This window comes from Dipodomys ordii, unplaced genomic scaffold, assembly GCF_000151885.1.
Source record: "Dipodomys ordii isolate 6190 unplaced genomic scaffold, Dord_2.0 Scaffold90, whole genome shotgun sequence".
In the NCBI taxonomy this organism is placed as follows: Eukaryota; Metazoa; Chordata; class Mammalia; order Rodentia; family Heteromyidae; genus Dipodomys; species Dipodomys ordii.
The window spans coordinates 870210-895434 of record NW_012267306.1 but is presented as its reverse complement, the minus strand read 5'-3'; the positions used below and the strand labels follow the sequence as shown (position 1 = coordinate 895434).

General features: G+C 35.3%; 1 protein-coding gene across 2 annotated transcripts in view; it reads right to left on the bottom strand.

The window, feature by feature from the left end:
* Calcr (calcitonin receptor) overlaps nt 1-23460 on the bottom strand; it is a 33486-nt gene extending 10026 nt beyond the window's left edge. Inside the window, exons 1-9 of one of the 2 annotated variants that reach the window (XM_013026025.1) lie at nt 23410-23460; nt 18311-18464; nt 15104-15214; nt 12668-12780; nt 10582-10673; nt 6448-6614; nt 5928-5961; nt 5693-5735; nt 839-992 (exon numbers count right to left, since the gene is read on the bottom strand). In XM_013026025.1, coding sequence (XP_012881479.1) covers nt 839-992; nt 5693-5735; nt 5928-5961; nt 6448-6614; nt 10582-10673; nt 12668-12780; nt 15104-15214; nt 18311-18464; nt 23410-23460 — 919 coding nt within the window. The remainder of the gene's footprint in view (nt 1-838; nt 993-5692; nt 5736-5927; nt 5962-6447; nt 6615-10581; nt 10674-12667; nt 12781-15103; nt 15215-18310; nt 18465-23409) is intronic. The other variant, XM_013026026.1, reaches the window with a different exon arrangement.
* Nucleotides 23461-25225: the final 1765 nt, after the last annotated feature.

The following is a 25225-nucleotide window of genomic DNA, read 5'->3' as shown; positions in this document are numbered from 1 at the left end:
GTAAGGGGGAACAAAGGGTGAACTAATGCAGCAGTGATACTCACTAGACACTATGTTGAAGGTGAACTATACAACTTGTGGGGGAAGGGCATCAGGAGGAAAAAAAAAACTGAGAGAAAATGAGGGAAGAGGTGACACTGTTCAAAAAGAAATGGGTAGACCAAGCTGAAGGTCATTTGTAGCCTCTGCTCTGAGATCTACAGCCACTCTATCAGAGCAGTTTGTAAGGAAAGCCTTCAGCTCTATGATCAGTGACGGAGGCCCATGAGATTCTCCTTCTGGGATGTAATTTAGGAGCGAATAACTTTTTTGGGGGAGGGGGGCATAAAGTAGTGTGTGTTTCTGTCCTAATTATGTTTCCTTCTTACTGTCTCATCTTTCCTCCAAAGGGAATGGATTTTTCAGATCCTTGGAGGAGGGGAGAAATTCTAGAGAGTTCTGAAAGACATTTACTGTACTTTAGTTAGGACAGACCTAACTGATGTTATGCTTTTGACAGTCATAGTCTATACTATGATGTTGGGCCCAAGCTACTTGAAGACCTTTGTGATTCTGCTTGCTTCTCAGTTGGACTCCGTTCTCTGATTTTTCACTGGAGGAGTCCTGTTGATGACGGACAGAAAGAGACTGAGGAAGCGCTCTGCAAATATGTGATAAAGTAACAGGGGGTCTAGTCAGCACTCTGCTCCATCAGGACATGCTTTCCATCCATCCATGACTTAGTTTATGTCCTCAAGACACTCGTCCACTCTGTTCTGTGAGACCAAGACTACAAGACAATATAAATACGTAAACACAAATGAAGAGGGCTCCAAACTCAGTTGGAAGAAATACGTACCCCAGCCAAGGAGGTAATACCAGAGCATGCGCTGACTGTTAGCGAACACAGCCACCACAATGAGAGTATGGAGATAGATCCCTTCACACAGCATCCAGAAGTAGTTGCAGGCCATCATATACTGGTGGAAGAAGTGCAAAATCTTGCAGGTCACCTATCGGAAAGAATGAAGACATCAATAGAGGTCCATTAGTGACCCAAGGATAAATATAAACAGGAGACAAAGTATCTTCATTTAGCAGTTTCTCTAAGACTCTGTCAACATTGGCACCCTCTGCACCCACAAATCAGTGGTTGTCTACAGATTTATGCCAATAGAAGCCAAGCCCACAAAAGTGTTCTTTCTCTGTTAGATCCTGGGTACTTGGCAGCCCTTGGGTTTGAACCTAGGACCTTGCCATGGTTCTCTACCATTTGAATCACACCTATGGCCCCCTTTTGTGGCTCAGTTATCTTTCAGATAGGATCTCATGATTTTTCCTGTGACCCTCTTAGTTATAACTCTAACACAACTGGTCTACAGACACACATATTACTCCTAGCTTGGTTGAGATGGAGATATCACCTGGATGGCTCTGGACCATCATCCTTCAAAGTAGCATACTAGAAAGGATGCCTTTCAAGTAGCATACTTCATTACTTAAGATTTCACATTGGAGCCTAAATTTCATATGGAAAATTTACTTGTTTATGGTGTTTAATCCTAGGATATACTTAATTACTGCAAAGATAAAATACAATGCAGACATAAGGATCTTTTGATGGGGAGACAGATACAGAAACAAGAAAGTGTCACCATGCATGGCTTCTACAGAAGGAAAAATGTCTAGCCAACTTTACGGTAAATAGCAAAACCTAACACTTAAGTCAGAGGAAAAACAACTGAACCTAACTAGTAGGGGCTATGCTCTTAACATTAAATAAACTACTTAATTTATGGACAAACAAAAGAAGAGAAGATGAGCATATTCAACCAAAGTTGAACACATTAATGAGCTCTGCCAAGCATTCTTCTTCAAACTTTTGCATCTGGGGATGCAATACAGACCAATGCACAGCAATACAAGTGCCTCATTATTATTTGCTTTAAATTTTTTTATGACAGTATTGGATTAAAATAAAGAGACTTCAGTGAGTATTTCTCTTGTCTCTTTAGTTACTGGAGATATATATGCTTGGAAAGTTAAAATTTAAGAGATATTTCCTTGTAAAAAATGAGAAATATTTTGCCAGCTTCCTTTAGATGACGAAAGAAAAATGCTTTTAATTCTGCCTCTCAGCTATACATGGAGATAATCAAATGAACAGATAAAATAAGAAATGGAATTGTAGATATTAATGGAAATGAAGTATTCAAATGACACAATGACAAGAGGAAATTTTCACATCACTCAATAAGCTGAGATCTGTTTAATCCTTATTTATGCCCTTTTTGTTGTTGTTGTTGGTCATGGGGCTTGAACTCTGGGCCTGGGCACTGTCCTTGCGCTCTTCAGCTCAAGGTGAGCACTCTACCACTTGAGCCACAGCGCCACTTCAGTTTTCTAGTGGTTTATTGGAGATAAGTCTCACAGACTTTCCTGCCCTGGCTGGCTTTGAACCACTATCTTCAGATCTCTCACTCCTGTGTAGCTAGGATTGATTACAGGCGTGAGCCACTGGCGCCCGGCTCCCATGAGTTATTTTGAATTTAACTTACAAAAAGAACAAAATAGAAAAATGTGAAAGAATATAATTCCTATAAGAGAACATGCATAATCAAACATTTCTGAGGGAAGAAACTACTTTGGTGACGTGACTACAAATCCAGAGATTCATCACTGAGCAAGAACACTCCATTTTCTCTCTGTCTCTGTCTCTCTCTCCACAGTAAAATTAAACCTTCTAAGAGTAGTGTACTAATATTTTGGATTACTCAGCATCTCTCCAAAACATAACTTTCTGAAAATTATTCCATTTAGTGTTGTATAGACAATCTTTGTGTGTCTTCTTTACTGATTCAGTGATTGGGTCAAAATTTAAAAACAATACTCATTGCTTTACATATGTACATCACCTAGACAATAAAATTAAATTAAAAAATTAAAAACAAACAAAATAAAACCCTACATCTTTGCCTTTAGTTTTCTTAAGAGGGAAAAATGTCTTTAAAATTAGTAATTCTATTTTTCTTTTCAAAAAGCCATATACTTGAATCATCAAAAATAGACTGAGTGCTTCTATATATGCCTTCCAGAATTATTTGAAAGCAATGTTTCAAATTATTCATTTGAAGTAACCTTAAGTACATAATTCTGCATATGATTTAACAATGCTGATCACACGAATCTCAACTTTTGGATACTGTTATGTCTGTCTCTTTAAAAGAAGAAAAGTACTCCTAAGAAAGACAGAGCTTGAGACGAGCAGTTAAACCTGAGTTCTTGTTCATTCCCAATATATTCAAATATACGACAATAAAGAAAACGTCTTCTTTCTTGATACCTATTATTGTTCCAACTGCAATCCACTTAAGTAACACTTGACTGGGAAAAAGATAGTTAAGAAATTGGGCTTCTATGAATGCATTTATGAACGATCCATTTTCACAGTAAGAATACAAAATTTTCATTGTGTATCTCTTAGAGACAGTAAACAATTTCAAGGATGAGCAATGTATAAAACATGTCTACTTGAGAGCTCATTGTTGCTTTTCTTGAACTAATTTTGCTTTCCTAGAGAGACAACTCACATGTTTACTTTTAAATATAGAAAGTTAAGCCATTTAATAAAACTATCATTGAAAAATGGGTTCAGAGAAAGTACTAAAAGACAAATGTCCTAGTTTTTATATGCTTCACAGTTCACAAGAATGAATTCGCTTTTTTTCACTGCACTGAGTTTTGGCCTATACTACTTACATGTGCTGTGTGACAGACACGTGCTCCCATGTTTTGTCTTATGGAGAAAACAGACAATTGGGCCTGTGAGAGCACACACAGTGGGTTCTGACACTGTGATGTGGCTCCATTTAGACAGAAGTGGGTTGCTAGTGAAGGCCCATTCTCATTGTATAGAGCCTGGGAGGAAAGGAGGTTTTGTTTTTAGATATACAGAGGGAGAAAAAAAATCCAATTATTTTTTCCTTTTTCATGAAAAAAAATCACAATTCAAAATAGATTAAAACATGAATGAATCCCACATTTATGGTTGTGAGACAAGGAAAGTTTTATGGGAGGCTCAGCTCATTCTGAAAGATGATGGAGGAGATGTGATGAATAGATATTTTCAGATGAGATTGAGAGTATTCAGGGTGGTATGACCAAAGACAGACTACTTAGAAATAATAAAAAATTAAAATAGTTATTTTCTTCAAATAATAGCCATTCACGTCAGCCTAATGACTGTTTTGTTACTCCGATGGCCAGATGAGGTGAAGCAGTTTCTGTAATTTAGTAGTGAACTCAGAAAAAAGAGCCAGACTTCGTAATTATTTCATGAAGATAAAGATTAGCACAATCTCACAATAGGGAAAAATGCCCATTTCCAGTTACATTTGAGGAGAGGCTGGAAACATGACATAAAGGGATGAGACTCCCAAAAGACAGAGAGGAAAAGTTTAATTGTGAAAAAATTTAATTTGTAATTTGAATATAGCTCTCATGTTGACATGGTTGGTTATTCCATAACAGAAGTGTCATTCGCTAGCTTATTTCCTACCTCAGCTTTCTCAGCGTTTCCACTCTCCCTCCATGGGAAATGAAAAGTCAGAAATTGTGACTATTCTATTTTGGGAGATGCCTAGTGAACTGCTTCTGTCTCTTTTAATCTGAATGGACAGCTCAGATTCATCAAAACGGTACTTGTATGTCCAATTATGGACAATCACTGCTTTGTAATGGCCGAGCCCATTTCTTGAAGGACATATATGTTTATATATTTATTATATATTTAATGCTTATTATAATATGTTTATCATATTAAATACTAATAATTTATATATATATATATATATATATATATATATATATATATACCCAAGGAAATAAATAAAGTCAAGAATACCATGTACTATAGAAAAGAGAGATGACTTGTATGAGATAGGTCTGTGTTTGAGCTCTGTATCTATATATTCAGTGGGGGGAAATCTTGCCTTCACTAAGACTACTTTCCAGCTTCATAATGTGATAATACCTATTTCCAAGTGGGGTTTTGTGAGGATTAAATTAAGTGAGATGCATTTTTATTTAAATTTGATGGCACTAAAAAAGAAAACTCATCAAGGTAAATCCATTTGGTCACATTTTTTTTCAGCTAAAACAGGACTTTGTCTCCAGTAGCAGATGCCATGGTTTAAAAAGATGGATCCTAATGCCTTTCTGAATATATTCATACTACAAAAAATGATTAACACTCTGGATTCATTAGAAGCCTAATTAAGCTGCTTTCCCATGCTATGCCACTGTCAAGCAGGATGCATGCTCTGGGCAGATTTCATACATTTTTGTCACTGGGTTGGCAGAACTGTCAAATGTCAGTTTTGAAAGATGAGGCTAGCTACAGATGTTTGCATTTAAGCAGAGAAATGAAAATGAAAATATCCCCTGGCATTCCCCATGTGCTAGCAGCTTCTGTTTGTGCCACCAGACGCCTTCTCCATCCTGTTTCTCACCACCCTGGGCCCAGAGGAATACATGTGTATGTCTCCATCAGGGGCTTCTTTGCCCTCTAGTTTCTGGGTGAGCTCAGCTAATGGAGAGCTGAAAGTAAGCAAAGGAAGGGTATTTATTCCCGATCTATTCCATGGGGTTACCACAGGTTGGTTGCATCTGGAGACAGCAGTCCTGAGTTTCTGAATGTCAGCCTACCCCATACCACTTCTCTGTCTTTGGGTTCCTTCATCTTTCCCTCCTCTTGTCTCTTCAGGCCTACAGTGGAGGCACTCATGAGTGGATTGTTCGTGCATTTGCATTAGGATGAAAAATATAGATTTGGGGGGCTGGGAAGGTGGCTCAGTGGTAGAGCGCTTGCCTTGCATGCCTGAGGCTCTGGGTTCGATTCCTCAGCACCACATAAGCAAAAAGAAAAAAGCTGGAAGTGGCACTGTGGCTCAAGTGGTAGAGCACTAGCCTTGAGCTGAAGAGCTGAGGGACAGCACCCAGGCCCAGAGTTCAGGCCCCACGACTGGACCAAAAAAAAAAAAAAGAAAATATAGATTTGTTGATGTTTCAGAACAAAAATTGATCAAATGTTGGTCATTTCTTATGAAATATCATAAATAGTTATATACTTAAACTGTTTTTGAATCAACCAATTGAAGTACAGGCCAGTTATATAGAAAAATGATTTGTTATTAAGAATAAGAAAGGTAGACTTATTAAAGAGATGGAAAGAAAATATGTGTGGATTTTTTGAGATAAAGATATTTGGGACGATAAATATGATTGAAGGACATTGTATAGATTTAAGAAAATAGCCTATTAAAGTTATTGAGATGGAGTAGGGATAAGAGAGAAATAGAGAGGGGACATGCAAATGTGATCAATATATATATGGAAATGTCATAGTGAAACCCCTTTGTACAAATAGTATGTGTAAATAAAAAGGAAATATGTACTGAAGTATGATGCTCTCAAAAATAAAATTAAACACAAAATCATGCGAGCTAACCGGATCCCTTCGCACCAGCTCTCCATTGGGTACGACTTCAACCAGGTGGATGATGATAATTATCGAATTCAGAATGTAGGTAAGAAACATGTTCTTGTGCAGTGTAACCCTCTGGCATGCAAGGCTCCTGGAAGACAAAGTAACATAAAACATTACATGACACCACAATGTTGGCATTTCTAGGAAGAAATTATTTAGTGGTATTTTTCGTGTTTTCCTTAGCAACAGATAAAGAAAATATACATATACATCCACATGCAAGATGTAACATGGGTCTCATCTTTAAGACTTACTACATTTCTTCTTGAGTCATCTCTCTGCCTATCTGTCTGTCTGTCGTCTATCATCTAATTTATTTATTTTTTGTTGGTTGTGAGGCTTGAACTCAGGGCCTGTGCTCCTGAGTTCTTTTTGCTCAAGGTTAGTGCTCTACCATTTTGAGCCACAGCACCACTTCTGGTTTCCTGGTGGTTATGGAGGTAAGAGTCTCACACATTTTCCTGCCCATGCTGGCTTTGAACTTCAGTCCTCAGATCTCATCCTCTTCAGTAGCCAGGATTCCAAGAGTGAGCCACCAGTGCCCGGCCTGACTTTTAAACAGAACAATAAAAACCTTTTTTTTTTTCAGTCATAGAGGTGTATAGAATTCAGTGTTCAAGATAGCTTCATAAAAAAGTGAAAGTAGGTGCTAAAATCCCTTTAAGTTATACAAATGTAGAATTAATTAAGGGAAGGGTTCTTCGAGGAGACACTGTTAGGTTTTGCAGTGTGCTTCATATGGAAAGTCTACTGAGCTTGATAAGAGTTGTGTGAAAAAACATCAGGCAGGAGATGGCAGAAAGAATAGCTTAGGTCATTAGTACTGACTTTGCTATTATTTAAATTATACACCTATTTTGCTCAAGTTGCAGAAGGTATAGAAATTCAATTTTTGTTTTATTATCTTGTTAGTTGTATGTACAAGTTGCCATTTAACAATTTATGAATACAATAGCATTTTGATCAATATCACTCCCCCAAGTCAATTTTTAAATTTAAAATAACAAAGATTTTATATATTACTTCTACATCAATTATCCAGTGATACAGGGAGCACAATTCTTACTTGTGTTAGGGTTACCTAGTCTTGCCAAAGTATAAGCACATTTAAATTGGGGGTAATCTGTAATGATTTCACTTTAACACATATTTCAGATTTTTAGTGAATTACTGGGTATTCTATAGCATCTTGTGTATTCAGTAACGTCAAATTCCTCTGTGTCTGCTTAGTCAAATGGCTTGCGGGTGTCTGAAGGGTTGCTCCTTCTAATTGACCCTGTGAGGCACATGTGGAGAGCTCTGCAGGCTTCAGAGTGAGATTTCAATGGCATAATTATGAATGAGGCAGAAGCTCTCAAGTGGAGCAAGCTAACATCTCATTTTGAGTTCATGAAACTTTTATGAAACTGACTATTTGTATATTGCAAAAATAACCCTGAAAATACAGAGTTAAGCAATAGATGGACTTTTTTTGGCTCAAGTTTCACATAAATGATGCCATTTAAGTGCACAAATGATAAAAAACATTTTACTGTGAAATGCAGCAAAGATATTAAAAGTGATGTTGACTGAAAAAAAATTTTAGACAAGTTTGACTAAGAGGTAAAATTTAAGGATAGCCTGCAATTTCTTTCTATTTTCAGAATCATTTTTAATATATATATATACACATATACGAAAAAGTTGAAGAGTCAGCAATGTAATTTAATGTTAAGAAAAGAGACTTTTCACATTTTTAAATAAAATGATTAAGAGGAAGTATACAATTTATGAATAGCATCTTTTGTTAAGTGAACCACTGTGACCTGTGTATTTCATTCACATCTTGAGCCAGTGGTGGCCTTGCTGTACCAGCTTCTCATGATTAGATACAGATGATAAATCAATAAGACGTGTCTCTTCCTCCAACATCTGGGGCTTAAGTTGCTGTCTTGGTATATCCTTGAAATTGAGAGATACTAGTTCAAACTCAGTGCTGACAGTCACCATGACACTCCCTCTAGCTTTACCAGAATCACTTTTGTTTTGGGTCTAACTTGAGTTGAAAGTTATTTTACTTGGCCTATATGGTATACCTTTATCCATTTTCAGTGACTTGATACAGAAAACATGGGTAAAAGGACCTTCTTTTCTTTGCCAATGCTCTTGTAATGTTTACCTTTGAAGTCCTGACTATACCTATAACTTGTATGATTACAAATATGGAGGACTTTCTTTTACTTTTCTTATGGTTATATATGTGTATAGTAGGTATACTATATATACAAATATATACTATATATTATATAAACAACTTAAAAAGAAAACTCTTAGCAGCAGACTCTTAAATCAAAGCTGTGAGAGTCATGATGGTGTATTTATTCACCATAATGAAGAACAATTGAGAAAATGAGACATCACAAAATGAATCATGTTATGTGATTACTCTGCCATGTTCTGATCAGTATAATTGAAAATGCTCTTCCACTTCTAGTGATTAATTCATCATGTCTTGCTCTTTCTCAGGGTTTCTTCTGTTAAAGCACTTATGGAAACAGATATTGACTGTTTGCTTACGTTATTATTCACTATTCAGTTAAAAATTACTATATAATTACATTGCTACAAGAATCTTGAAAATGATGTAGACAAAGATTTTAAATAATTGAGATAAAAATAGTTGTTGTATCCAGGCTCTGGTGGCTCATGCTTGTAACCCTAGCTACTCAGGAGGCTGAGATCTGACGATCACAGTTCAAAGCCAGCCCAGGAAGGAAAGTCTATGAGACTCTCATCTTCAATTAATCACCCCAAGAAACCTCCTGGAAGTGGCTGTGACTCAAGTGGTAGAGCCAATAAGCTCAAGAACACCATCCAGACCTTGAGTTCAAGTCCTAGGACAGGCAAAAATAAAAATTAAGAGTTGTGCTCAAGCTGTGTCAATAAGTGACTATCCATCTCCTGGTTTAATTTTATTTAGCACTATTAAAGTTTGCCTATTCATTCATTCATTGAGGATTGAACTCAGGGTGTTATGCTGACTAATCCAAAGACTCTAACATTTGAGCCATGTCTCCAGTCATTTTTGCTTTAGTTATTTTTTTCAGATAGGATCTTCTACTTTTTCCCAGGGCAGGTGTGGGAGCATGATACACTCTTTCTCTTACATAGCTGTAATTAATAGACATGAACCACATTGCATTCTTTCTATTTGAAATAAGATTTTGTTAAGTTTTGCCCAAGCTAGACTCAAATTGTGATCCTCTTATCTCAAGTAGCTGAGATTATATGCATGAGCCACTAAGTGTGGCATTCAAGATGGTATTTTAATAAATATCAAATTAAGATTATATTATTCTACACTATTCTTTTCTTTCCTGGCTAACCACTGCCATGGATTAACTAATCTCCTGGCTTAGAAAGGTAGGATGAATTTGAATTAGTGGCCATGGCCTTCAGATATTGAAGTGGGGATAAGAGAAGGTGGAGGATCCTCTCTTCAATACTTGATGGAACCTTAACCATGGCAAGCAGAGCCTTTACCACATTACCACCATGTATTTTTAGATCACATGATTGTCTTATTTTGGAAAGGAGGTATATTGCTATTGACAATAATTGTGGCTTCATCCTGACTGCCGCAAAGTAAGGCATATTTTAACTTATTTCATTTTCTTGCTACTTTATCACTCTTAATTGTTTGTATCTCTTAGGATTTGTGAAAGAGCCTTGCCACACATCACACACTTGCAGAATATGCCATTTACCTAAGTGACTTACGACAGAAAATAAAAATCAGAGCCAGGTGCTGGCGGCTCATGCCTGTAATCCTAGCTACTCAAGAGGCTGGGATCTGAGACTGAGCCAGCCCAGGTAAGAAAGTCCATGAGACCCTTAGCTCCAAGTAACAACCAGAAAACTGAAAGTGGAGCTGTCAATCAAAGTGGTAGAATGTTTTCTCGGAACAAAAAAGCTCAGTGACAGCATCCAAGCCCTGGTTTCAAAGCCCTTAGACAGACAGACAAATAAGTACAGAAGTAAATAAATAAATAATCAGATGCTGTAAATGTGCTTACCTGAAAAGCATAAAAATCCCCAGGGAAATTACCAATGTGAAGATTGACATAGAGTGACCTACCAAAGCCAGGTAATACAGAACATATGCATTCTGGAAGAGAAATGTTAAAAGAAAAAAAAATAGATGAATGAATGACTGGAAAAAGAGGAAATAGTTTGATGTCTAGAGACTAGTGCAAATCAACAAAGGTTTTCCTTCTTTAAAGTATCTACTAATTACAAAAATACTTTAGAGGATGAATTTTTTGTTTATTCATATTATTTTCCAGAAATAAATCAATTTACTTTTTAAGAATAAAGTTCCTTGAGATGAAGAAAACCTTGTTTAAAATATACTACAGAAATAGTTATAAATATAATAAAACTTGTTACCTGCTATGCCCAATAAGTAATGCAGGCAGTTCTAGGGTCCTATTATAGACTGGGCTCTATCTGATACTGAAGTGTTATAAATAATGTGTAGAATAGATTCTATTTTCCAAATTCTTCTGAATCTCAGCATTGGGAATATTAAGAATATACTGAGAGGAAGCACAGTTAAGGTGGCAGGTTTTTTATGCCTTTTTAAATCTAGGATGCAAATAGACACAACCTTACATAGCAATTAATATACCTTTGAAAAAAAGTAGTATTCTCAGTAATTATTTGATTGAAGAAGTCAAGTTTTTCTCTTTTCTAGCCATTGGTCAAAGAGAAAGATTTTATATATTTTGGTAGACCTATTGAAATATTTTGTGTAACTGTGTAAAGATATTAAAAATTAATATCTTGGTTGATTTGTTTTTGGAAATTTTTGTGAGAAGGATTTGTGGAAAACACTTTAATCTCACACTAGATGCTTTGAGGGAACATTTCTATTTCTTAAAGTTATTTCTTTCTCAGATGTGGCCAGGGTGTGTGAGATGGTTAAACATGGCAGCCTTGATTATCATTTATTTGAATTTGCATTATTTATAACAATTCAGTTAACATAGTTAAATTTTTTTCTATCAGATTCTAATCAGCATTCACAAAGGAAATTCCTTACTCGGTGACATGTCACTTCAATCCGACTTTATTAAGTAAAGAGCTTTCCATTAGGGTGCCTCTGAGCTTGATGAGCTGACTAATTTGTAAAGAGGTCACTGTCTTCGCTGCCTTTATCTTGAGCCTGTCACAAGATGTCCTATTAGTCAACTGGTCTCTATTCCATTTATTCATCTTAGTTGTGCTGCTATTATTGTGTTCTTAAACTATATTTTTACTATCTTTAGTTGTACAAAGGAATTCCCATTTAAAAACCAGTTTGTTCACTTTCATTTTCTATGCAGTTTATATGAATAGGATATATTATTTTGTTTTTACTAAAGAAATTATATACTCTTCAAACTTCTTACCAGCAAACAAATGCATGCAGCACTTTTGGGTTTTTTTTTTTGCAATTTATGTAGTAATTGATTAGTACTCAGGTTGATCTTTGAGGGAACTATCAAATCAGATTGCAACCTGAAAAGTAGTTCAGATAAGCATCCGTACAATGTAGATAAACATCAACATTATCTCCTTTCAGGGTGAAGAGGATTTCTGGTGCAGTTTCTCCCCTACATTGGCTCAAAATAATCTTTTCTAAGCTGAGATGTTATTCAAAACATTAGTAGCTAAGAAGACGTAAGTATTAGCAAATAAGAATAGGAATAGGTTGCTTCTGAAAATAATCTCAACTGCTATATGTGTATCAACAGGCTAATGAGAAGGCCCTCAATAAGGATTTCCTCAATGGTTGATAATGAAATTGAGGAGAGGGAAATTGAGGAGTGTGGGGAAACCACACTCTTCCAGGATGAGAGAGATGTTAGGGAGAGTCTCAAAATATCCAACTTCTGGCTTCAGAGGGATTCCCATTATATAGTCCAATGGCTTGATTCCATTGCTCACAGAAGTCCCTGCAACACTGAGTGGCAATCAAAAAGAGACATACTATTTCCTCTAATGGCAGAGACTCTAGAATTTATAACTCATCATCCATTTGTTTTAACAGCAGATATTTATCCATCCTCATGTACAAAAGCCTTGTTATCCAGTACCGAGATCTGAAATAGAACCAACCTGCAGTTTCTCAGGAGTGAAAGCATTGCACAAAGTGTAGTTGGACCAGGTTCGATTGTTTTCAGGATGCTTAAACCAAACCCCTTTTTCATCGCAGTATTTCGTAACTTTTTCTGTTAATGAAATGTAACAGTTGTGACCTTAATAAGTCAAAAATCTCAAGAAGGACAAAACATAATTGAAAACTTTAAAGCCATTCCAAAATGTTAATCAGTAGACCATGAATGAGAACATCAGTCAACAGAGGTTACATGGATGGGATGGATATTAAATGTATTTTAATATGCATTGTCTCATTTTATCTTCAGAAGTGGGTGTTGCCACTTCTAATTTACAGATTCTCGGGCTATATCCCTAGAGACTCAAATCCTAGTAGTATTATGTGTGAATATACATAATAATATAAAATTTATAAACACTCCCTCTATATATGTTTCCAAAGGGCATCAAGATTGAGAACTCCTGTTCTAAACCATTTTCGTCCATCTTGGCTCTGTGCCATTACTGTTGGTTTATATTAATGCTAGCAAGGTTCTAAATGCTTCCTTGTTACATGGTGCTTTTTACCCTCTGGCATATTCCTGCAGAGTTATCTCTTTTGAATTTCAATATTGTTCTTTATTCTTTCACTGTTTGTCTTTTACCAAGCATTTTCCCTAAAATGAAACCTTTCAAACCTTTAAAAGGCCAGATGGTTTGTGCATATCATGAAGATGTAGGTTTTAGTGCAATATTAAAATCCTTAATCATTTAAATTTGTTGAATAAAGATGTTTTAAAAATGGTGTGTGTGTGTGTGTGTGTGTGTGTGTGTGTATGTGTGTGTGTCTGTATGTGTGAAATGGAATGTTTATAAGACCGAGGGTTCCATTAAAAAAAACTGGTCTGAAATGATGCACTTATATCTGGAAATGCCTATTTTGCTCATCAAAGCCTCACCTTTGAGTCAATATTTTACCACCATTTTGGCATTAGTCCACTGCTCCTTTGGAACTGGCCAGGTAGACTCAACGGCCAAACAGATCTTTGTGCCAATCAAGTTACCTCTAATGCAGCTGTCAAATTAAGATTAATGAAGCATCACTTATTGATAAGAGTCACTAAAGACCTAAAGGATTACCATTAGATAGATTTAGAGTTTATAAGAATGTAGCTAGGAGTTAGGGCACTCTACAAAGCCTTTTTATTACACTCCAAACTTTTCTATCAAAATAGGAATTCCCAGAAGTAACTGATGTGTACTAGTTTAAAAGGAGGCCGTCTGCAACTACACCTCAATCATCGTTACCTTTGCGGGGTGGGATTTTGGTTTTAGGAACAAATGATATCTTTGAAGGAAATATCCTCCAAACATTGTACCAGGGACAAACTCATTTTTCCAGTCTCATTGGGATTCTAGAGCCAATTAACAACCTTTACTGGATATGTGGTTAATGCTCAGTTCACTCTTGAGGGGTTAAAAAAACCCCTCAATCTACTATAGGGACTTATATATTGTATCTGTGGTATATTTCAAATTATAATTAATTATTATCATAAGTAATTATATTTAAATAATTAAGATATGAAAATGTAACTCATAAATAAATGTATTCACAGAATTTTGGAAAAGCTAATTTAATTTATTTATTTTTTTTGCTGGTCCTGGGGCTTGAACTCAGGAACTGGGCACTGTTCCTGAGCCTCTGTGCTCAAGGCTAACTCTACCACTTAAGCCATAATGCTACTTCCAGCTTTTTCTGAGTAGTTTATTGGAGTGAAGAGCCTCATGGACTTTCCTTCCCTGGGCTGGCTTCAAACTGCAATCAGATCTCAGCTTTTTGAATAGCTAGAATTACAGGTATGAACCACCAGCACCTGGCTAACATTTTTATTTTTTGTAGTATATATAATATCTATTTCTATATGTATATGGAATATAACATAGTTGTGTGTATGTGTATTTTACAATTCTTGTTTTTCTTCATGCATTCTTTATTGTTATTATTGCCAAAGGTGATGTACAGAGGGGTTACAATTACGTAAGTAAGATAAATAGTACATTTTTTAACAATGTCACCCCTTCCCTTGCTCTCTCCTAGAAAAACTAATTTTATTTTATTGTTTTTTACTGAGAGTTCTTTCAATTGGCTCAATTGTTTCTTTTTTTTTATTGTGAAAATACCATACCTGAGGGGTTACAATTACATGAGCAAGGTAATGAGTACATTTCTTATCAAGCATTGTTGCTTCCTCCTTTGTTTCCCCTTCCCCATCCCTTCTCATCTCCTCCCTCACCCCCTCCCATCCCCAAAAAACTAATTTTATAAACCAGAATTTCATATGCATAATGAAGCCATAATATGACTGTAAAAATAAGGACACCTTGTAGTACTTGCACAATGAAACAATATTCCATTTACAGAAACTCTGGGGATATAAAATGAAAATACTTTACCCATTGGGTCAAAGTCTGGAAAGTAATCTGGGCAGAACTGATAGGACATGGCTCCAGCAGGCGTGTCATCCCAACACATCCAGCCATCCCAAGTGCGGTTGCAGTACAGACCTGGTTATTAAGGAAAAAAAGAGAGAGAGAGACAAAGTGAGAGAGAGAGAGAGAGAGAGAGAGAGAGAGAGAGAGAGCGAAAGTGAGAAGCCATGGAAGCCATGTGGTTTTAACTAAAAGACATCAATCAGAAGTCAGTCTTCCCCTGCTTTCACTATATTTGATGTCAGTATAACTTGTGGAGGAGATGGGGAAAAACCAGTTGTTTAAGGATACAGGTGGATCTGAGGCAACAATGAGAAGTACAAGTTGTCATGTCCAAAACGAGCTTTACAACGTCGGTGCGGGGGGAGGGGGGTTGGGGGGGTGAAGGGGGTGGGAGGGAGGGGGGAAGGAGAAGGATTGGGATGGGGGGGAGGGGGGAGGCTGGGAAGGGATGGGAAGGGTAAACAAAGGAGGAGGCTGCAATGCTTGGTAAGAAATGTACGTATTATCCTGCCCATGCAATTGTAACCCCTCTGTACAGTATGTTCACAAATAAAATAAAATAAAATTAAAAAAAAAAAAGAAGTCAGTCTTACATGTACCTGTCCCCTGAGGCAGTCAGGACAGTTTGCGTTTCAGAGTCAATTATCACCTTTTGAAATAGCCTTAACCATCTTTAGCTTATCTATGACCAGATTTTTCTCATGAGATGATAGTCATGGTTCTAGTTCTACTCTGTAAGAGGTTCCAAGGTAAAATTTATCAAAAAGAGCAAGTAGATTATGTTTTAGTCTTCTCTATAGTTATTTAATTGTGGACTTGAGGTACAGGTTGGTTGTTAATAGAATGGATTTTCATGGGCCCACTGCTGGTATGTGGTAAGTTTTACTTTTAAAAACTTTATTCTTTTGTAAAATATCCAACCAGAAAACTGGATTTGGATTAATAGGTCTTGCCATTCTTGTAAGGTATGCTATGTGTTCTCACCAGTATCAGCATAAGGATTTGAAAGGCATTGACAAAATTCCTACTATCAATTAATTCCTCAAAAGTTTAAAATACATTTCAAGGATGAGAATACTCTTAGAGGACAAATGTTGCAATATTTATCAGCATATTGCATCTAATCAATCTTTTTACATTATGCCCTTATTTATAAACAATAACATTTAGGAATTGGCAAGATATAAAAGAATTTAAACAGGGAATTTGCCCTGAGCAATCTGGTTCTCACAACCAAAAATTTGGTTGAGAGGCAAAGATTAAATTAGACAATTAAGATACAATTAAAATTTCTCAACAAGTGTTGACTCAGTGGGATTTAATTGTGTGTGGACAATTAAGTTTATCTTGTTCTGGAACTTTCCATTGGGATATGGAAATATTTTTTTTAAAAAAGGGAAAGCAGCAGCAACATAATTAAAAAATTAACTTTATGTACTATTTTATAGGGTTTACTCCATTTTTCCTCAAAAGATATGTATGTCAAATTACTGAATTTTTCTTCCAAAAAAACTCCTTTAAAATACTACTAAAAATGCTATTAGTGCACACACAATTTTATCCCTCAGTGAAGGCTTCCCTTTAAATCTATATGGCTTTGGACTGTAAGGATTCTAACAACCATGCATCTGAAAAGGTTTCCTTGTGTAGCTCTATTCTTAATTGCAGGATGATGGAATTCTTCCAAGTTCCTACTGAATGTGCATGTTCAGCATGTAGGTAAAACACACACAAAAGGCTTTATTAGACTAGAATTATACTTTGTTAGCAACTTAATTAGATTACTTCATGTGTTCATCAACATTGGCACCAAGGGTTTTCTTGCCATCTTCAAAAATGAAATCTACCATACCACATGCTTTAAAGAATTTCAGGTTCTAAGAGCAGTTCTCAAAGTTTATTTTTGTTTGTTTGTTTATTTTTTGTTGGTTGTGGGGCTTGAACTCAGGGCCTGGGTGCTGGTCCTAAGCTCTTTTTGCTCAAGACTTTCACTTTACCACTTGGAGCCACAGCTCAACTTCTAGTTTTTGAGTAGTTAATTGGAGATGAGAGTCTCATAGAGACTTTTCTTCCTGAACTGGCTTTGAACTATAATCCTCAGAGTTCAGCCTTCTGAGTAGCTAGGATTATCGGCATGAATCACTGGCACTTGGTATTTTTTTTTAAAACAATGAACATACCATAAAAAAAAACTCAATTTTTCAAGGTGATTTAAAACTCAACTGAACTCACTTGGTCTCTTAAAATATAAGGCTTGTTGTTGTTGTTGTTGTTATTATTGTTGTTTCTGTTGTCTCATTTCTACAGGGTTTCTCCTTCAGGCAGAGCTGCAACTAATGCCTTTCTAGTTCTTGATAAATAATGAAGCTACTGCAGTTACAATAATACCTGTCTTTCAATTGACTTGATCTTAGTTTAAAGGAAAGTGGTAAATGTAAGGAGTGGAAATAAAAACTATTTTAAATCAAGCCACATGTAGTAATAATGTGTTTAATCCTGTTTTCCCTTTGACAAATTAGGGTTATGTTAGAATGTTTGAAGTCCTAGACTATTACAGCTTCTCTTTTATTTTCTTCTGAGACTTCTATAGATTATAGAATATACTTAGCACTGAAAATATTTGGGAAATCAAAAAGATCATTTTAGAGAAGGTGATAGATATACAGAGCTTGTCTAGGATAGATCCTAATTCTCCAGGAAAATGGGTATAGAAAGAGTAAGTAACAGTATGAATTGTCCACCACTTGACAGCAAAAGAAAGGTATTTCTATTTAATGAAGTATATATCTAATTAAATAAAGGTATGTCTAATTAAACGTAACAGGGTTTTGACAGGTTCCACCTCAGGCAAATTCTCTGCCCACCACTTTCCACTTCTCCTTCCTGTCATTTTCCGTTCCCTTCCTCCCCCACCCAGTCCTGTAATGTTTCTGCTTCTTAGTACTGAGCTATTGCAGTAATGTTATCATGAGGGCAGATGTTAGCTCAAAAGAAGTTATATGAAGTTGAGAAATGAGGCATATCTGCCACAAGACATACACAACTATACCATGGAGCAAAAGCTGTTGGAATATTAAGTTTAAATTATTCAATACGTATTTACCCAGGAAAGATAATAAATCCTTCATGCTGTTTCAAACACAATTCCATATGTGCCTTTCTCTTTACCTTCTCCCTGGTATGGAGGCAGCTGCTCCATTCGTTCATAGCATTTGTACTGAGCATCAAGCAACTTCTTGCGTCCCAACATGTACAGAAACGGCTCATGATCCATTGGCTGATAGGTGAGATTTGAAGAGGCAGGAAGAATTGGGGTTGGTTGCTGTATTAAAAGGGAAACTCAGTTACTTACTCAGAGTAGGGATTGGTGAATACATGCATAATGGAGATAATAAAAATTTGCAAATACTTTTCCTCTTAGGAAAAAACATTATTATTTCCATGTAGAACATTTTGTTTTACAATTAAAAAGTATATGTGTCCTTCATATATAAACTCTACTAATTTTAGAATTCTTTTAAGATGTATTCAGCATCCACACATGCATATTTTTCTATCATCTAGGATTATTTCACTTTGATTATCATTGTAAAGTTTAGATGGAAACAAAAGAAAGCAACTAGTTTCCAAAAACACTAATAGTAAGTTAATTTTGCCTGCTTTTGAACTCTTATAAATTACAGATCACATTATTAAAAACAAGAGTGCAATAAACGTGATTCTTTGGTTGAGTTTTTCAGTAAATATTTTTGGGATTGGATCATGTACCTTGCCAGACATATTTTTCTATTTATTAAACAGAATAAACAAAATATGGAATTTGGGGACTCTGATAATTGACTTTGAGATCTTTAAATTAGTTTCACCAACACACAACCTACATGGATTGATTTATATGTTATAGAAATGTCAACAATGTGTCTGAATAAAAATAGATTCTTTTTACTGTTATAACAATGGACACTTATTGTAAATAAAGTTGATATTATCCTTGAATACATAGATTACATATTAATGTGTACTCATTTTATGATAACATTAAATGTATAATATTTATTAAATTTATTATAGAAAAAAGAGAAATTAATGAACCAAGTAAAATGATTTTGTGCAAACCCTTTACTCATGAAAGTGGACACAATTTTTTTTAACAAACAACCTGACACCAATAAATTATAAAGAATAAAGTTTCATGAGTAACTGTCATTCTATTAGGAATTGGAACAAGCATTGTGAAACTTAAAAAAAACCCTTGAAGAGTTCTTGTGTTTAATTTTTTGTATTTAATTAATCCAGATTTGGATAAATATATTAGTGTGTACTTTAAGAATTCAACTTACTATTACTGAGCCATCAAAGAAAGAAAAGCTCATGGAGCTTACACAGTAGAGATGTTAATGGCTTATGTATCTATTCTAGATGCTTGTTGTTTTAGAATATAGACATATTTTAAGAAGTATCTAAGAAAGATATTTTTACTCTTAGATTCTTTAGTTGATATGAGAATTGTCATTTGTGCATTATTAACTTCTGGGCTAGATTTGTCATCAACTCAAATTTTACATGCACTTTAGAAACTAGTTCCTTTAAGGTTTTTTTCCCAGATGAGCATTGTTTTCCTATGACTGAAAAACCATTAAGAAATGTTCCTGGACTAGTCGGAAATTTGTTGGTTCCATGGAGGAATAGTATGTACAAAGATATCAAGTGAAAAATTGGCCCATTTTTCAATCACATCTTTGTTTTGTGTAACGTAGCCTTAATATCTGATACCATGGAAATAATATCTTAGTGAGAGTAGGTAAAGCTCATGTCAATGACAATCTTACTATTCTTGCAATATTGAAACAAACTCCAATGAACTTGGTTTGGAGCTTGGTTCAATAGAGATTGCTTTAACACTGAAGGAATGAGAAATCAGAAGTCTGCTGTCAGGTGGGTCACAGCAATGTGAGTCTGCTCCTGGTCTACCATATTTGAGAATTGATTATGCAAATTTCCTAGTGGTAGATGAATGTGTGATAAATTTATTCTTAAAATAATATACACATTGGAACATACATACACTCTCTGTCTACATATATCCATATATATATAGAAAATGTATGTTATATATGTATGTGTATGTATACATATACAGAAAAAAGGGTATATACTTACAGGTATATAAATATTGTATGCATATATAATTGAACTCATGAAATTTATTATTGCTTAAAAGTAACACTACAAACTTCAAAAAATTCATTAAAACTTTTCTGATGTTTAATATAAACTAAAAATTGTGTTGAGGTAGTAATTTTTCAGCAATTATTGTCATCATAGCGGGGCAAAAGAAAAATCTGTAGGGATTACATAAAACAATCAAGCATGCTGGGCACTGTGCCTCATGCCTGTAAACCTAGCTACTAAGGAGGCTGAGATCTGAGGATCGTGGTTCAAAGCCAGCCCAGGCAGGAAACTCCATGAGACTCTTATTAACCACCAGAAAGGTGGAAGTGGTGCTGTGGCTCAAGTGGTAGAGCACTCTCCTTGAGCTGAAGAGTTCAGGGGCAGCAACTCAGGCCCAGAGTTCAAGCCCATGACCAACCCCTCTCCCCCCTGCCAAAAAAAAATCAAGCAGTGTGAAAGATGTAAAAATATCGACTTATCACAAGTGTTGTGTCTATACTATGCTTTTGAGGGATTTCAATAAATATATGAATCCATATTTTAGATGATTTCTTCTATTCTATATATTAAATGGTGATAGAAATGACACACCAAGGGCATATTCTTTCAATAAAGACTAGTGTTCAAGTTTTGCAAATAAACTATGTTACATGATTTGTCAAAAACCAAACCAAAATCTCCAGTGTGGCAGTTTAGCCATCATATATGCGATGTGACTTCTCAAAGTTCAAGCAAATGGCTCCACACATATGACAGCCAAGCTGCCCACAACAGTAATCAGCTGTTGAGACGTCATGGAATCATTTGAGAAATACTTTTAACTTTCTGCAAAACTCTAGCTTCTGGAAAAGTGAACAAGACTTGCAAGGTTCCTGACCTCGTGGGGCTTGCATTCTGGAATGTTCTATCTATCCTCATCATTGAAAGGAGAGGAAAATATTCTACTATGAAATGATCACACACTATAGCAGTTCCTACTTTGATATGTCAATCAGTGTATTTTGGGTTACAGATAGCTTTGAGAAGAACAGTTATAGAATGGTTTGGTTTGGAGCTTTGAAAAATGCTTTGCCTGTGTAATAGTCCAAGCTCATTGAAGCAGAAAGGAAAGCTGCCTACTGATTGCTTCAGGAAGACTTTTTTTTTGTTTTAAAAAAGAATATGTCATAGAAAAAAATGTTCCTTTCTTTGAAGAGTGGAAGAAAGTGTTTGAAGAAAATTTATGTATCAAATTTTGTTTTATGGACAAATCTTCCAAATGAAGTATGTAGTCCAAATATAGAGGATAGAATTTCTTTTTTTTCCATAGTAAAGAGAGCACAACACCATTTAGATACACTGTTCAGTTACATTTGCTAATCAAGAGATGACCACTAACCATAAAGTAATTCTGTATATAATGCATAAAGTCATATGTTAATTTTTCAATTTTTAAGTTGCAAAACTTATTAGGCACAACTTTGTATAAAAATAACATGCTAGGCTGGGAAGGTGGCTCAGTGGTAGAGTGCTTGCCTTGCATGCATGAGGCCCTGGGTTTGATTCTTCAGCACCACATAAGCAGAAAAAGCTGGAAGTGGCGCTGTGGCTCAAGTGGTAGAGGGCTAACCTTGAGCTGAAGAGCTGAGGGACAGTGCCCAGGCCCAGAGTTCAGGCCCACAACCGACAAAAAAAACAAAAACAAGAACAAAAAATGACATGCTTTATTTTTTTCTAAATACAAAGTTTATCTGTAGTTCAATCTATTTTGTTGGTATTTAGTTTTTCTCCCATGATATCCAATATAATCATATGTTTTATTAAACAAAGTTTAGAAATGATTACATATACTATATCACATAAGATTTTATTTGAATTAAAACAAATAACAACATAAGAATCACAGAAGTTCCAGCGTTTCTGCATATATCGGAAAAGGCATGAATACTTATAGATTAAATAAAACATTCTGGCAGTCTCTCTTATTGAGGAACTTGTATAATTTTCCAACAGCATGACATAACCTGTATTTACAAGTACTGGGTAACTTTTAGAAAATTATACTGTAATTTAGCAAAAGAAATATTTATTTGATAAATTGAAGTTATCTAACAGCCTGATAGGATAAATAAACTATCCATATTACCAAAGAGGTATAAAAAATTTCATTAACAATCATTTCTCAAAACCATTTATTTGATAGATAGCATTACAAAATAAAACTTCATTTCTTAATTAAATTAACATTTAGGGAACACTCGGAATAATTTTGTTCTCGACTAATGGAAAGGGAAACAGTTTGGGTTACTTATAACCCTGGAACTACATATTAATAATAATGAAATCCTGAAATCCTACATAAGCCTTGGTTGGGTCAGTTTCATGGGATGAGATATTAAGTACTCCTTACTGGCAGCTGCATCCATTTGTGAATACTATTCTGATGTGGTGAAGAGGATAAAGATCAACGTATTTATGTAAATTTATTCAGCTCCCTTTTATGTCTTACTGAAGCTAAAGTAATGATGGGTTAGCAATGTTGACACAAATAGGCAGGCTTTAATAGTGTCTTCTTACTTGATTACCCTTCTAGCTAGATAAATCTTTTAGACCTTTTGGAAATTAAATAATTTAATCATGATTTTAAGGTCTGGAAAAAGAGTTATAGAATAACAATGCTATATAAAGTCTTAAAACTTCTTTGTTTTGGGGAGAAGTAAATGTAAAATTATTAATAAGACCAATGGAATTCAGATGTTTTAAAAGCATTGAACAGTTCAGAAATTATAACTTAACTTGACATTTTATTTGAGAATATTGTCAATTCTCATTACTAATTTTGAAGATAATAATGGAGATGTTTAAAAATAATACTAAATTTTTGTGAACTAATAAATCTCAAATTTTTCTGTGAAAATCACAAAACCAATTAGCAAAGGTTAAGAAGGGAGACATGTCAACAAAATATTAACAAAAGAGATTTTTTTAAGGAACTTAGTTTTCACATTAGGAGAACGATGCCTAACCTTGTAAATGTCAAGCCAATCACACTCAAACATTACTTTCTCATCAGCCATCTCAATTAACATGGCTCAGAAGAGTCTTGCTTTACTTACATTCAGAAGAACAAACAGTGCAAAGCACCGGCAGGTAAAAATGAATTTCATTTTTGGTTTTTGAAGATCTTCCTTTCGCCTAGAAAAATAACAAAGTACAAGGATTTAAATCAGTATAGTGTATGGCATCATCTCATTTTTCCTTTTCTTCTCTTTCTTTTCAGCTTGATGAGCATTCTTGTCCCAAGATGCCCTAAAATAGAACACAGATAAATAAGAAGAGTATGACTGAAACATACTTGTAGGTGCATTGTTCAGATTGTTCCTCCTGTCAAACATTTTGCTGTCTCTTAGGCACTATTCAACATTTCTTTGTATATTAGGGCTGAATGAAAGAAATTCTGAGAAACTTCGAGCAATAACATCAATGTCATTAATGGAACTACCAAAAATAATGGAAGCATCCACAAAGACAGCACACACTACACTTAAGGCAATATAAATCTGTGGTTTGTGAAAGTTAAATAGTCATGTTTTGTAGGCCATCTAAGTTCAACTCAAAAGTAGTCTTATTTAGAGCTTTGAATATTTTTCCTGTAACTATTTCTTTTTTTTAATTTTTTTATTGTCAAGGTGATGTACAGAGGAGTTACAATTATATAAGTAAGATAATAAGTACATCTCTTGTCAACCATGTTACCCCTTCCCTCATTTTTCTCCTAATTTCTCTCCCTCTAACCCTCCTCCCAAGTTGTACAGATGATTTACAACATATTTTCTTGTGTGTATCACTGTTGCATTGGTTCTGCCCTTGTCCTTTGTCTCACTATTCTTTTATTCCCCTTCCCTTCCCTAATTCAGATAAATGTACAATACTAGGGTACCAAAATCAAATACATTGACAACAGCACTGCTGGTGGAAGTGTAAACTTGTTCAACCACTCTGGAAAGCTGTATGGTAGTTCCTCAAAAGACTACACGGAGCTCCCCTATACTCAGTAATCCCACTTCTGGGCATTTGCCCAAATGACTACAAATAAGGCCATACTAAAGCTACCAACATAACTATGTTTATTACAGCATTATTTAGCATACCTAAGATATGGAACCAACCCAGGTGCCCCTCAGTAGATGAATAGATAAGAAAATGTAGAATATTTATACAATAGAATTCTATGCTTCCCTCAGGGACACGGCCTCATTTGTAAGGAAATGGAAAGACTTGGAAAAAGTCATATTAATTGGATTAAGCCAGACCCAAAGAAACATAGGTCCATGGTTTCCTGTAACTATTTCTTAAGTTTCATATGCTCCTGGATTGTGAAAATGGCAATACTGCCCAAAGCAATTTACAAACTCAATGCAATATCCATCAAAATCCCAACAATACTCTTCAAAGAAATAGAAAAGGAAATCCTGAAACTCATACAGAATAATAAAAGATCCCAAAAAGCAAAAACAATCCTTATCCTGAAGAAAAGTGTTGAAGGAACATCAATGCCAAATTCTAACTCTATTACAAATCCATAGTAATAAAAAAAACCAGCTTGATACAGACAAGTATAGGCCCGAGGACCAATGGAACAGAATAGAAGACCCAGAAATGAACCACAAACCTATAGCCACTTAATATTTGATAATGGAGCCCAAAACACAGGTTGTAAGTAAGCCTCTTTAACAACTAGTGCTGGAAAAATTGGCCATCCATGCGCAGAAAACTGAAACTAGGTCTTTCTATAATGCCCTGCCGTTTTTAATTTCTTTTTTTTTATTGTGAAAATACTGTACAGAGGGGTGTGAAAATACTGTACAGAGGGTTTACAATTACATGGACAAGGGCCTTTTTGAATTTTTAAAGATCTGCTTCACACAGTAG